Source organism: Amaranthus tricolor, chromosome 4, assembly GCF_026212465.1.
Source record: "Amaranthus tricolor cultivar Red isolate AtriRed21 chromosome 4, ASM2621246v1, whole genome shotgun sequence".
Classification (NCBI taxonomy): Eukaryota; Viridiplantae; Streptophyta; class Magnoliopsida; order Caryophyllales; family Amaranthaceae; genus Amaranthus; species Amaranthus tricolor.
Window position 1 is genome coordinate 27591967 of NC_080050.1, and position 14513 is coordinate 27606479.

A 14513-nucleotide genomic window follows, 5' to 3' on the forward strand; every position below is an offset into this window, starting at 1 on the left:
TTTACTCAAACGACTTATATCCATCCATATTAACAAATATGTAAAACTAAGTCACACATAAAAGTATCATTAATCATTATCATATATACATTAGTGCAACACTTACATTCAATCCACAAATATGATGCTTCAACATCTATGATTAATCTAACCAAGTGCAATTATCTCTACCTATAGTAGGACCATGAAGCCATGAATAACGCATTATGAGTAGTATACAACATAAACAATTTATGTGGTCATACAAAGTTTATCACACTATACAACCCTCTTCTAACCAAAATACAAGGGACCCACTTTTCTTAAGTCAACCCTTCTTGGCTCTAATCCACCAAAATTTCTCCCCCTTTTCTTAAAAACTCTCATCACCAACATTTTCATTCCTCTTCCCCAAACTTTCTCCCTCCTCCACCCATAGCCACCCAAATAAGGAGGCACACCATGACTTGGGCTTACCATACCCATATTCATGTCCCCCTTTTGGGCTTCTACCTCCTAATTATACCACCCATTACGGCCCAACAACCACCACCATGGGCCGAAACCGAATCCAATAACAAAAACTACAACTCTCCTATGGCAACCGCCCTCATTGTTATGATCATTGTTTTCTTTACTGTCGGGTTCGTCTCCGTCTATCTCCGCCACTTCCTCGCTTGCCTCGGTGTTCGTCCCTATACTGGGACCCATCGAGGCATCGGAGGTGGGGTCCACTTCGGTGGGTGGAACCGAGAGACCCCACCCCAACGTGGTCTTGACCCCAGTATTATAAACACTTTCCCTACGTTTCTATATTCCGACGTAAAAATCCACCGTGTCGGCAAAACGACACCGTTAGAATGTGCTATTTGCTTAAACGAATTTCATGATCATGAAATATTACGGCTGTTACCTAAATGTAATCATGTCTTTCACCCTCATTGTGTGGACCCTTGGCTTGCTTCCCATGTCACGTGCCCCGTGTGCAGGGAAAATTTGGAAATGCAATTAAATAATCAACGATCATATGATCATCAACATATTTCTGAGATTGAATCAGAACCGTCTGATCAAATTGTAAACATTGATGATCATAATCAAAGAGATCATGTGATCGTACGGATAGCATCACCGGATACACAAGAGATGATTAAAGGATTGAGTGAGAGTGGACGGTTGAGATTAAACCGGTCACATTCAACGGGTCATTCATTGGTAGATGATTGTGAGAGGTTTACGCTAAGGTTACCGGTTGAGGTACGTAACAAGTTGGTGAATGTCAATAATTCAAATGGGTTGCCCGATGGGATAATTAGTCCTCGGGTCGGGTATCGGGCTCGAAGTGTAAGTGGTGCTACCTTGCCGGGTAAACCGGACCGATGGCGGTTTACTATGAGCCCGCCTTTTATTTTTCGGCCTAATTCGCCTATTAATAATAATAATGGCAGTGGGAATGATAACGGTAAAGATAATACGTCAACGAGCATATTAAGAAGTCCAAAAAGTTTAATTAAATTAATGAAGTCACCAAATAAATCTCCATTAAATCGTGTTGTTAGTTGTAATGACATTGGTGAACGGTCTTCGGATAGATTATGGGCTAATCGTGGGCCTCATGAGCTAAATTTGGAGGATAATTAAGCAATTGGGCCGACAACAACCAACTTTTAATGGTTCACTTCGGGTAGGCTCATGAACATGTGACCATGTTTTTCAACAAAAGGAGGGGCAGCACGAATCGAATTTAGAATCTTACGTAGATAAAATGGTATATGCTTCAACTGAGATATATTCGATTTTCTGATCATGTTTGAGAAATTGCTTTCTCTGTTTATAATTTGTATCTACATTTGTAAACTACTCTTATATTCATTTGAATTTGCAACAATTTAATTTATTATAAGCAATTTTAGATATAAAACGGTGAAAGAAAAAAACAAGAAAAGAGTGGATAGAATAAAAATATGTATATGATGCGAAGAAAAAAAAAATATCTAAATGAGATTATAAAAAAAAATGTTCAGTTTAAAATATTTCCATTTATGATAATTGTTGCAAAATCAAATGGTTAATAATTTAAATTTACATAAAAGCTTTATTTTCCATTCAAACTCATTTAAAAAAAGTTCAAGTGAAAATATAGTTGGTTTGAGAATGATGGTTCACATTTATTGTTGATTTGAACCTGAAATTTTTATATTATGCTTTTAAGTTTGTTGAGGAATATAATTAGTTAGTAACTGATGGAGATAAGTGTTATTTTAAATGTTTATTAATTATCTCCTGGCTTGGTTTTGTCATTTGTGACGTTACCATAAATACTAACTCAAATCTTGCACGTAATGTTAATTCGTCTTTGAAAACAAATTTTTTATTATTATTTTTTTAATTTTTGCGTTGAGTTTTGAATTGTAGTTTTTTTTTTTTAACTAGTTGAACAATTGTCTTTTAAAATAAAATTAAAAGGCTATTCAGAGTAAATTTTTTATTGATTTTTGATTTTTTACTTATTTTTCTCTAATATTAAGCCAAGAGTTATTAATCAATGTTTATCAAACATTTTCATAAGAGCTAGTTTAAAACAGTTGACTTATCAGCCAATAATTTTAATTTTAACAAGATATTTTATATTTTTTTTATTTTTGTCTTATTATGCATTTATATTTAGCATAAAGTGTCATGTAATTACTAGTAAATCATTTTCAATCATTGATGATATTAGTGTGGTCAAATCAGGAGTTTAGATTAAGCTCATGTTGCTCTCAATGGAGCAAAAAATAATAGTTTGGATTTATTCAGTTGGTGGCTTGGATTAAAGTAAAGAACTCTCATTAGTTAGTATATTTTGATATGATACATCTAATTTATTTTGACTACGATTAAAGATATATTTAAGTTATCCACCATTTGAATTTTCTTCATATCAATTCATCATTTTAAATTAGAATTTGAAAGGATCAATTTTTAGCTTGTCTGCAAATAAAAGACTAATTTTACGTTTATTCTACAAAGTTGCAACCTTTTGTTTCTATTTGCAATGAAAAAGCCAAATAACTTGTAACCTTTTATACAAGTTACTTATGACTTTTTTTTGACTTTTTTAAACTTTAAAATAAAAAAATAAAATAAAATCCTAAAATACCCGGCTCTTCTACTAAACAACCTACCACCACATACACTACTCCATCCACCAGCTTTACCACCCAGCCCCTTTACAATGACGTTCTCCCTTTTTCTATTTTTAAGTGGGAATTTATCATCATCGTAATAGATTGAGATATATGTTCTACCAAAATCTCCAACATACATATAATAGAACCTTCCAATTTCGTAAATTTACCTCATATCAAATTCTAATAGACACATTAAGCTCTATTATGTTCATAAATTGATATAAAACCCATATAAATACAAAATTAACATTTGAGCATAAATTGAGGAAATTATAATTTCTAAGCAAAAAGCAACATTGCAAGGTTTAATTGAGCAATTAAAAAGAAATCTTTGCTTGTGTACTGAAGATATTCTCGAAAATAACTTTGCAAAATCACGAATTCACCCTTCGCAATTGAACCTCAAACCCAAAAACAATGAACAACCATTGAAGGATTAAAGAAGTGATTGCAGAATATTTTGGGTTGAAGAATGTAAATTCGTTTTTTGCTATCTTTTACCCAAAAAATAATTTTCCTTTTTTGCTATCTTGTACCCGTTTCATTACACTTGCTATATATGACTTTTTACTCAATTTAATATACCATTTTAATCATTTATATGTTGAAATATTGAAATCTAAAAATTATAAAAAGTTAATTAAATGAAAATATGCAATTAGACGATTCAAACAAAATCCTAGCGTTATGTGAAATAAGCTTGAATGATGAATAATGTCAATAACTATAATGTAGCGAATATTTCAGAACAGAGGAAGCATTTCACTATGTCAAACTTTGATCTCGTTGTAACTTGTGGTGTGGATGACATTTATCGCCATTTTCATTATATAGTGGTAGTGGCATGAGATTACTATTGCGATATTTTACTTGTATATGTCAATTTAGAGTAACGAAAATTTTTGGGTTGTTCATTTTATAAATAAAACTCTATCAAAGTTTTTATTAATTACTTCAACGCGTTAGTGCTACTCATGATTTTGAATTCTGGATCTGCCACTGATTGGGTAGTTGAAACTGTGAAAGTATTAAATAGTTTTCTGATTACCAATTAAAAAGCCCTTTATTTACAAATAGGACGAGTAAGGGTTGGCTCTTTGTAAAATAAACTAAAAGTTAGCCTTTATCTACAAATACGCTAAAAATTAGCCTTTTAAAAGTAATTTTTCCAAAAAAAAATTATAACAAAATTTGATAGAACCTCGCAAGGACCATAGCCACAAATGATAAGTGTGCTCTCGTAACTTCACAGATGTTGCAGAAATTTGGAAAGAGGAGCAGTGTTTAGTGCTTTTCTTTAAAAAATTTTTAAATTAATAACTGTAATTTGTAAATCATCACAAAAAGATAAAAAAATAATATTAAAATAAATAAAATCAAAAAAATAAATAAATAACAATGCTCTCATCCCATCACTTTCTACCACATAAGGGTGATTTATTAATTTCACAAATAACTTTTATTTACTGAGAGTTTATCTCTTCACCTCCTCCTAATTTAAGTGGCCACTACTAAGCCATATCTTCTTCACTTCTACCTTGTCGTTGCTACAATATATTCTTTATATATTCAATTATTCTGTATATATTTTTGTAATTATCTTCTTATCATTTATTTTAGCAATTAGGTTGTTAGTTTTGGAGAGTATTGTTAATCAACTATCATCCCTTTATTTTAGCTAATCTTATAGCTGTACAATAGCTTGATTCTAGCTTTTATTTTGTATATATATTTCCTTAATTAATCAATACAGGGCACGGAATTAATTTCCTTCACTCGTTATAAATTGACAAAACAATCAATTCTATGTATCTTAATTATCAATTTCTTTTCTGTTTTATAATAATAATAATAATAATAATAATAATAATAATAATAATAATAATAATAATGTGATGAATGATTTTAAATTTTTTTAACATATTTGTAAATATTAAGAAAATTATGTTTTTTATAATTGAATTATTTGGTCTCTGAATTAGAAGAAAGGTATGATCAATGCTACATGTTCAAAGTATCATAAACCTTTTTATTTAGTTGATATTGCAAAATTATACTTTCTTCATGTTAAAATACTTGTACTATTTGACTTTTCAGATAATGCAATACACTAATTCAATTCTTACTATCTCCAACTATAAATAATAAAATACTATAAAAATTTAATATTAATAATTTTTACATTGAAACGAATAAAATAAGATCTGACTTGACGATGTTTTAATTTAATCATAAATTAAGAGTAATTCTAGGAATATGGAAGCAAGTACTATTTTAATACTCTTTTTCATTTAGCTAAATAAATGTCTTATTTTTTTACACTATTTATTAATGGATTATTCTTTATAGTCATTTTATACTTGGTGTAGTAGTAATATCTTGTTTTGATTTGATTTATTACAACAGTCACGATGTTCCTTAAATTTCGCAATCAATTTTCGTATTTATGAATTTATTCATCTTTATAATAGTTCAGGACACTCGTTGGCAATTTGTCCCAAAATTATTTAGCACTTATGGAATGGTAATGACTTCAAAATCCTATTGGATCTGTATTAAATCCACCTTTATTTTTGGAACTAATTTTTTTGAGATCCAATAAATTTAGGTTCGATTTTGAGTCAAAAAAATAAATGTGTCTCAGACACGACCTTAACCCTCTCTTTGGACCCATTTGAGAGTCAGACCCATCCGAAAATCACTGGATCTTCTCTATACTCGATCTAGAAACAATTCAAAATCAATTTTGATTAAAGTTCTTTTTAAACTATATTTCTATATTAATTATTTAAACTTAATTTAAACTTATATAAAACCCATAAACTCATTTTACTACTAATTAAACCTATAATTTGTAAAAACGTGTAAGTATAAATAATTAAATTAATCAAATATTATTAGAATTTTTTAATGCAAACTCGTTTTTGGTTCTAGAGGGAGAAGTTAGTGAGAGAAGCTCTCAGTTCAGCGATTTCTTCGTGGCTGCTGCGCTTCTTCTGTGCGATTTTTCTTGCGGTTTTTCTTTGATTTCTCCTTTGCTTCTTTGATTTCATGGGGAGGCCTAGGAAGAATCCTCTCAATTCTACAGGAAAAGGCAAGCAAAAGGCTGTGCAACCTTCGGTCTCTGTATCGAATGGTAAATGTGGGCAATCTTTGAAACCCATTGATGAGGGTCAATGTTCTAAGGGTGCGAATTCTATGTCTGATATGCAGCTTGAAGTTGAAAGGCTTAAATCTTTAGTTGAATCTTTAAATCGGAAGGTGGATAAGGAACAACAGATGAGCCAATTTGAGGTTCGTCTACAGCATGTTGATGATTCACAGCAGCAGGCCAAGGTTACTGTTCCATTGGCGTATTCATCAGTGGTTAGGGCTCCAGTTGTCCCTGTTGGTTCTGGATCACAAGGGTGCTGTTTCTCTACGAAATCTAATGATTTCGGATGGTATGCCTCTGAATTTTGTTGCTCCTTCTTTATCCATTGGTGTTATCTCGTGCTATTGTTGATAGGGATGAAGTTTCTAGTTTAAAATTGAAATGGCAACATGCTTGTGCTATATTTGTGGTAGGATATAGACCTAGCTTGCCTATGTTTGTTTCGTTTGTTAAGACCAAATGGCCTGGCCTTGAGCATAATTTCTCTGTCATACTTCATAATGATGGTTATTTCTTGGTAAAATGTAACTCGGAGGAGGATGTTATGATGCTTGTTAATGGAGGCAACACTATGATTGGTAAGCGGCCTGTTTTAATTAAGAAATGGGATGATAAATTTAATAGAAAGCTTACACATTGGTAGAACGTTTACTCATTGATAGAATATCTACTCATTGATAGAATAGTATATGATAGTGAGAAGTGTACCTAAGTTAAGTTACCTCAAGGGTATTACAGACTATGATCACACTTACCTTAAGATAGACAAGCTCTATAAGGTCATGTGTTAGTTATTCAGTAATGCCTTGGTTGAGTTGATACTATGCTTGTTTTGCAAGAGTTTATGTTTTGAAAAGAGGAGCGTGAAGACCTGCATTCTACCCAAGAACACATGGTTCGGGTTGGAAAGGACGTAAAGAGATCAAGAAGTATAAGTGGACGATAAACGGTTACTATCTGTGCTTGTGTCTTATGAAATCATCTTATATTGTTGTATAACATAATGTTATCTAGTAGTTGGAATTATTATATTTGATGCTAGTTACTGACGTGTACGTGTTTGTGTTTATGTTTGATTGTTGATAACCTTCTATGATTGTCCTGCTATGACACATTGGTCTTTGGTCTAATGTCGAGCAGCAGGAGGATCATAGATAGGCGTAGCAGATATTAGAGCTTCTTTTGCATTGCATTGCATTGGGGGAGAGTGATGAGGGCGAAGCATAACCTGTGTCATACCGTTATCTTTCGATTTTGTAGCTCTTGTTATCTTTGTAAACTTTGGTTGTATATGTTTTGTTATGAGGCCTTGTGTCCTCCCTTGTATATTTGTATTTCCGCTGCGTAGTTTATGACTCTATATGGTTTAAGGAGTTAAGTCATTTTAAAACGCAAGCGTCGACACTGGAACCACGATCCACGCTTGGCATGTTGATTTGAGAAGCCGACGACAAATCATTCCGCCGTGGTGTGAGATTTTAAAGGCAATGATGCCTTAGATTAGTTTAATGTTTTATTTTGCTAATTGATCTACCACATGTTCGATTTTTTTTAGAAGAGATGCTGTCGAAATTTCCAATCACCTTTTTAAAGTTAATATTTAACGTTTATCTAAATTCTTTTCCTTTTCTTTTATGTAGCACCCGAATTTCCTCCGGTCCTTTACGGTTTTGGTTTCGTTAAGGGGTTGGAAATTCAGGGGTGGCCTGCTTATTTTGGCTTTTGGTGCTTCTTTTTTCGTGTTAAGGAAGTGTTTTTTATTTTTCCTTTTATTGCCTAAGTTGTAAAAGGTTTTTTTGGATTTAATATATTCCTCTTAATTGCCAAAAAAAAAAATTAAATTAATCAAAATCCATTTAAGACCAGTTTGGAACCCTAAACCTCAAACACAATGCGTGTAGCCCTAGGTCCAACATTTTTTGACCCTAAGGATCTAATCTAGATATGATTCACCTAACACTAATGGTCTAAATTCAAATCTGATTAGACCTAACTAGACTCAACCCTTGAACATCCGTATTAGGAGTAGTGCATGAAAAAATTTGGAAACATCAGCTCCTTCTAAGTTTAATTGTTTATAGGAACATAAGGACTATTAGAAAAAAATATCGCATTATTGTTCTTGATAATCGATAAAAGAAAATTTGTCCTAAGTAAATTCTAGTAAGAAAATTAGTCTGTACTACGGTCTGTTTGGTTTGTGGTATTAAATGATGGTAATAGGAATGATTAATAGTGTAAAATTTCATTAAAAGTTTCATATCATTCCCATCGTAATGAACCTTTGATCACAAAAAAGTTTTTTGTTCACAAATTTTCATTACCACTTAATACCACATCTCCAAATGGTAATCCATTATAATATTATAATAATCCTTATAGTTTCTACGTATTTTCCTTTTAAGTTTATAAAAATATTTTTTTATTAGTTGTGGTCTCTATAGTTTTTCCTCTAACTTTCCTTTAATAGAAGTATTCTTTTAACATGTATCACTTTTCCTCCATTAAATTTATTATTTAATAAAATAATATCTCCATTATCTTAAAGATTTTATTTTTTCGTAATACCCGTATTACTAACGGAAACTTTATTAAGAAACGGAAGGGAGGGGTACAAGAGATCAAATCGCTGAAATAATCAAATCAGTTTATAAGACTTTTCTATTCATTTTATCACGTTTCCATTGTTTATTGACTTCTCTTTTTAAGTCATTCTTAATCCCAATTCCTACCAAATAATGGCTGACATACATACAATACAATAAATTAACAAATGGAATAAAATCATGAAGTTGATCTGCATACATATCTCCTAATAACTAATTAATTTTTGTATAATGTAAAAAACTGACATTTGTTAATAAGAATAATATAATATATTTTAACACGTGATTTAATAAAAAAATTTAAATTTTAGACTATATTAATTAATATAATTAAAAAGTAATATAATTTAAAAATTAAAATATATTTTAACACGTGATTTAATAAAAAAATTTTAAATTTTAGACTATATTGAATAATATAATTAAAAAGTAATATAATTTAAAAATTAAAATATATTTTAATTTATTTTATAAATTAATTTTATCCTTATTAACAATGCTCCACGACGTCTGTTAATGAAGATGTTTTAATACAGGCGTTAACAATTACCCATTGAGATATATATGCTCGTTAATAACAAATTAACAATGACGGATTTTTATAGTGCGCCAGCTAGAATATGACTATCTTCTCTCAACTTTCTAATTAATGGTTATATATTTTACTTGTCCCCTTACAATATTTTAAAATTATTTAATGGTTATACGGCCTCATATTTTTGCTATATGGTTAAAATTAAAATGAGGGCTTTTGTGTATTGTGTTGCAAAATTAAATGGATAGAGTATTAAATAAATGTATTCACATTGAATTTATTTTTTAAAAGATAATTATATAAATTAGTTAATAAATTTGTATTATCAGCTTGTTTTGAATGATTAGGATATACTAGAATAAATTATTGAAGGTGAGCAATGTAATCTCCCTTGATAATTTTTAATTTACTACTTTTATTATTAGTTCAATTACGATAAGTGATAATATCTAGTGTTTAAACTTTAAACTTAAAAAGATGGTTATTTGAATTTATGATTAATAGTTGTTGGTTCCATGTAATTATAAAATTTAGCAATATTTTAATATATGAATAAAAAATAATTGTACTAATTAAAGTATTGATAAACAAATTTACAAATATCAAAATGTAATAGAACGTAATTTTAGATTTCAAGGGCCGATAATTTATATTTTGCTCAGAGCCTTTAAAATGTTGGAGACAGCCCTGTCACCCATCGTAAGATTACTCTGATTCCCACCAAATATGCTTAACTACCGAGTTTTTAACAAAATATACTTCCGTATATAAAGATACATTTTATTAATATGGGTAGTCTATTAATTATTTTTTAAAGCTCAATCTCAGATATTATAGATTCAATTAATTATTTTAATATAATTATACAATACAAAAAGTAACTTTATTAAATTGATCGCAATATAAAAATTGTTTGGATATGCCAATAATTAACAACCCAACACATAATTAATGAAGCGTGTAATGCGTGGTGATGTATTCCAATAATGCCAAACCATTTATTTTCCGCAAACTTCATATTAATATTTTTATATTATTTATTGTTCTTATGTTTTCCACTAAATTTATTTAAATATTTTATTAATAATTGTGCTTTTTCATATTATTTTTCCATAAAAATTATTTAAATATATTTTTAATGTTTATGATCTTTATTTTATCTATATCAACTTTATTATTTAATAAAATAATATACTAAACATCTAAAATATTTAATTTTTCTTAATTCTTGTGAATATTTATTATCTAAAAATATCATATAGAAGAAAGGCATTACATTATTTAGAATTACTTATGGTACTTCTTCTATTTCACTATATTTGCTACATTTGACTTTTTATGCAATCCAATGTGTTCTTTTGATCATTTACATATTGAACTATACATATCTAAAAATTATAAACACTTAATATTATGAAAGTATGCGACTATATGATTCAAACAAGTTTCTATTTGACTATATTTTTTTTACACACTAACCGCAATATATAAAAATAAGTTTGAACAATAAATAGTGTCAAAAATAGGAACGTATTAGCAATTATTTAGGAAGTATTAGTATACATGACATATAACTATATAATAGTAGTACAAGTGTACCTTAGTAAAGCCTTTTAATCCTATTCTTCACACCCATGATGAGGCAATGACCCATTATGTCCTACATCTCTTTCAAAACTTGACCAACTATGGCACAACCACAACCACCCGAATCAACCCAAAATCACACCCAACATTTACCCTTAATAGCCATCATTATTATCCCCGTCGGCTTCACCATAGCCACCCTCATCTGCTGTTTCCGCTGCTTTCGGACGGGCTCACACGACAACGGGGCCGGGGATGAAGAGCTTAGAAGGAATACCGTGCGTGGTGGGCTGGAACGTGCAATAGTAGAAGGTTTCCCTACTTTCTTGCATTCAGATGAGTTCAACAAGCACAAGACAACTAAGGAAACGACGCCATTGGAGTGTATAATTTGCTTAAACGAGTTCCTAGATCATGAACTCTTGCGATTGTTGCCCAAATGCGGCCATATTTTTCATATTGACTGCGTCGATCTTTGGCTTGCTTCCCATGTCACATGTCCCATGTGCAGGGTTAATCTTGAAACAAGTGTTCATAATCAAGTTATGCAACAACATGAATTTATTGTACATGTTCCTCAAACACATCAAGAGGTTATATGAATAGGTTGTGTGTAGTAGGAACATTCAAAACTGAATATCAAATTATCTAGATCCGAAAATCTAGATATCCGATTTTGGTGGCCAGCAGGATCGTCTCGCTCATTTTTTTATCCTCAAAAGAAAAGGTTAAGAAGACTCCCTAAAAGCTTCGGGGAAAAAATACAATACTTCTTTTTCTTTTTTTTTATTGTTGACGAGCTTTATAAAAAAATACTAATAACTCATACTACCTCTCATTAATCCTAATAGTCCCATATAATTTTTGACATTGTTTATCAATTATTCTTAACTTGTATTTTTTTCTTAATCTTTAAGTTATAATATAGTCAAGTGGAATTTTATTTAATTTATTTCAATGTAAAAACGACTATTAATATCAAACTTTTTGCAATTTTTAATTATCCACAGCTAGAGATATTAATAACTGAATTATTGCACTGAAAAATACACCCAGTCAAATAAGAATATTAAGGTGAATAGGAAGGAGTATTACTTACTAAAAAAATTAAATTAAATATAAATTTAATTCTTAATGTCAAGTACGTGAAAATAAAATTTTAGCAGTAGTGCACTTTATCGTGGCAAATAGAGGCTTACATTGTATAGATCCTAATCAACTAGTGGTCATTGATTTGTGAAAAATTCTCAAAGTAGGTATGTACCAAAGTTGGTAAATGCCTAAATGGCAATGATTTTTGTGGTGAAGAATGTTAAATTTCAAATGGGAATCTTTTCCCAAAATATTGTAATTTAGGAAAATAATTCTCATTTTATGTCAAAGGGAAAAATAATTTTCTATTTACCGTACACGTAGGACTGACTGAGGGAATTTTTTTTTTTGCCTTTTTTTTTCCTAGAATTGCCACTTAAAATAGCAGTTTTGGTGTAATATCTAATATAAAACGCTACCTTACTTGGCATTTTATTTAAAACAGTACATTAAAAAAAATTATAATATTACTAAACCGCCATCTAAGGTGGCGGTTTTAGTTGGTTCATAAAAATACCAAACCGCTATCTGAGATGGCGGTTTATGTTAGTATAATTCTTTTTGCTTTGTGTAATAATTTTGAAATTTACCTCATCTCAAAATACGAAGTTAAATTAGTGCGTAGATATTATTTTTTCATAGAAGTTCCTTTGCTTTAGTGGTTAGCACTTAAGTTGCTAAGCTGTGAGGTTGTGGAATTGAAACCTACTCCCCACATTTCCAACATTTTTGTTGTTTTTTTAAATTATAGAATAAAGAAAACCACTATCTCAAATAGCGGTTTGGTAAAATTACCAAATCGCGATTTGCTCTGAAAATTTTTTTTTTGAAAAATCTGTCTGACGTGAACGGTAGATAGAAAATTATTTTTCCCTTTGATATAAAATGAGAATTATTTTCCTAAATTACAATATTTTGAAAAAAGATTCCCAAATAATACCATTATAACAGGTATTAATATATTATAGTTGCAATATGAAAATTGTTGTATTAAGGATTAGGAAGATGTAAGCGCATACTTAACCATCTATAATCAATGTTAGAGTTTCTTGAATGAGAAGTTTGAAATTGAAAACAAAATTAGAAAATTTAATGCAAGAAAATGCAATAAAAGCATAAAATAATCAACACAAAATTTATCAAGGTTTATTTGATGTGAGCTATATATGTTCTCCTTCGGTACTAAATTGTTTTCATTGATTAACGAATAACAATGGAGTTGAAGAGCTCAAAATGAGAAATAAAATCGATAATTAAAAGACAATAAACATCTCTATTCTCTATAGGCTTAGTGTTTTACATCTGAAAATTGTTACGAAAATGTAAGAATTATACTTTAGAGGGCTCAATCATGCACCTCTTTATTCACTTTCTATTACATCTAAGTTTAGTAGTTAGATGGTAGAGGGCTCAAAATACCGGCCCGACCCGTTGAACACCCCCATACCACCCCGAAGAAGTTAGCTTATCTTTTAACACAACACCTAGCATACCCCTCTACCATCTAACTACTATACCTGAAGATTAAGGGAAGCTGAGATTTCTGGGGTTTAATAAATACTTCTTGTATTAATTTTCATTGTAATTACAATCCTAATATATACAAACTCTTATGAAATAATTAGGAAAATACAAGATTTAGATTTCAGAAAAATTCCCTAAATATATTAGGCTAATTCAAGTAATCAAATATTTACTGAATAACATTCCAAATCAAATAATATATTTCCACACTCCCCCTCAAGTTAGGTTATCGGATTCCCAATACCTAACTTGGTTAAATTAGTTTCGAAGACTTCAGCGGAAACGACTTTTGTGAGAATGTCAGCTAACTGATCCTCTGATCTCACATGTGGAATGCTGATGAAATTTCCTTCTCCAATTTTTCTTTTATAAAGTGTCTGTCGACCTCCACATGCTTTGTTCGATCATGCTGCACCGGATTTTCTGAGATATCAATAGCTGCTTTATCATCACAGAATAGTTTGCAAGCTCCTGTTGGTGGAAAGTCGAGTTCGTATAAGAGTTTCCTTAGCCATTGGATCTCTGTTATTCCTTTTACTACCCCTCTAAACTCTGCTTCTGCACTTGATAATGCGACTACTTTCTGTTTCTTACTCCTCCAAGTAACCAAGTTAACCCCTACAAGGGTGAAGTATCCAGACGTTGACTTCCTGCTGTCTCGATCACCTGCCCGGTCAGCATCCGTGTAAGCTACAAGGTCAAGATAATGGTTTTTACCAAAGAAGACTCCTCTATCACTTGTGCCTTTCAAGTATCTCAAGATTCTTATCACTGCTTCCATATGTGGAGTTTGTGGTAAGTGCATGAATCGACTCACAACCCCAACTGCATATGATATGTCTGGTCTAGTGTGAGATAGATAG

The 14513-nt window shown here is 30.7% G+C and overlaps 3 protein-coding genes across 3 annotated transcripts; all 3 read left to right on the plus strand.

The window, feature by feature from the left end:
* Positions 1 to 296: 296 nt before the first annotated feature.
* LOC130811276 (E3 ubiquitin-protein ligase ATL31-like) lies at positions 297 to 2067 on the plus strand. The gene has a single exon (XM_057677506.1). It carries the CDS (start codon positions 442 to 444, stop codon positions 1618 to 1620), a length of 1179 nt encoding a protein of 392 aa, XP_057533489.1. The 5' UTR covers positions 297 to 441; the 3' UTR covers positions 1621 to 2067.
* A 4008-nt stretch (positions 2068 to 6075) lies between these two features.
* LOC130811277 (uncharacterized) lies at positions 6076 to 7889 on the plus strand. The gene is made up of 2 exons (XM_057677507.1): positions 6076 to 6595; positions 7146 to 7889. Coding segments are annotated over exons 1-2 (393 nt in total). The 5' UTR covers positions 6076 to 6203; the 3' UTR covers positions 7147 to 7889.
* A 3183-nt stretch (positions 7890 to 11072) lies between these two features.
* LOC130810988 (RING-H2 finger protein ATL32) lies at positions 11073 to 11857 on the plus strand. The gene has a single exon (XM_057677108.1). It carries the CDS (start codon positions 11136 to 11138, stop codon positions 11634 to 11636), a length of 501 nt encoding a protein of 166 aa, XP_057533091.1. The 5' UTR covers positions 11073 to 11135; the 3' UTR covers positions 11637 to 11857.
* Positions 11858 to 14513: the final 2656 nt, after the last annotated feature.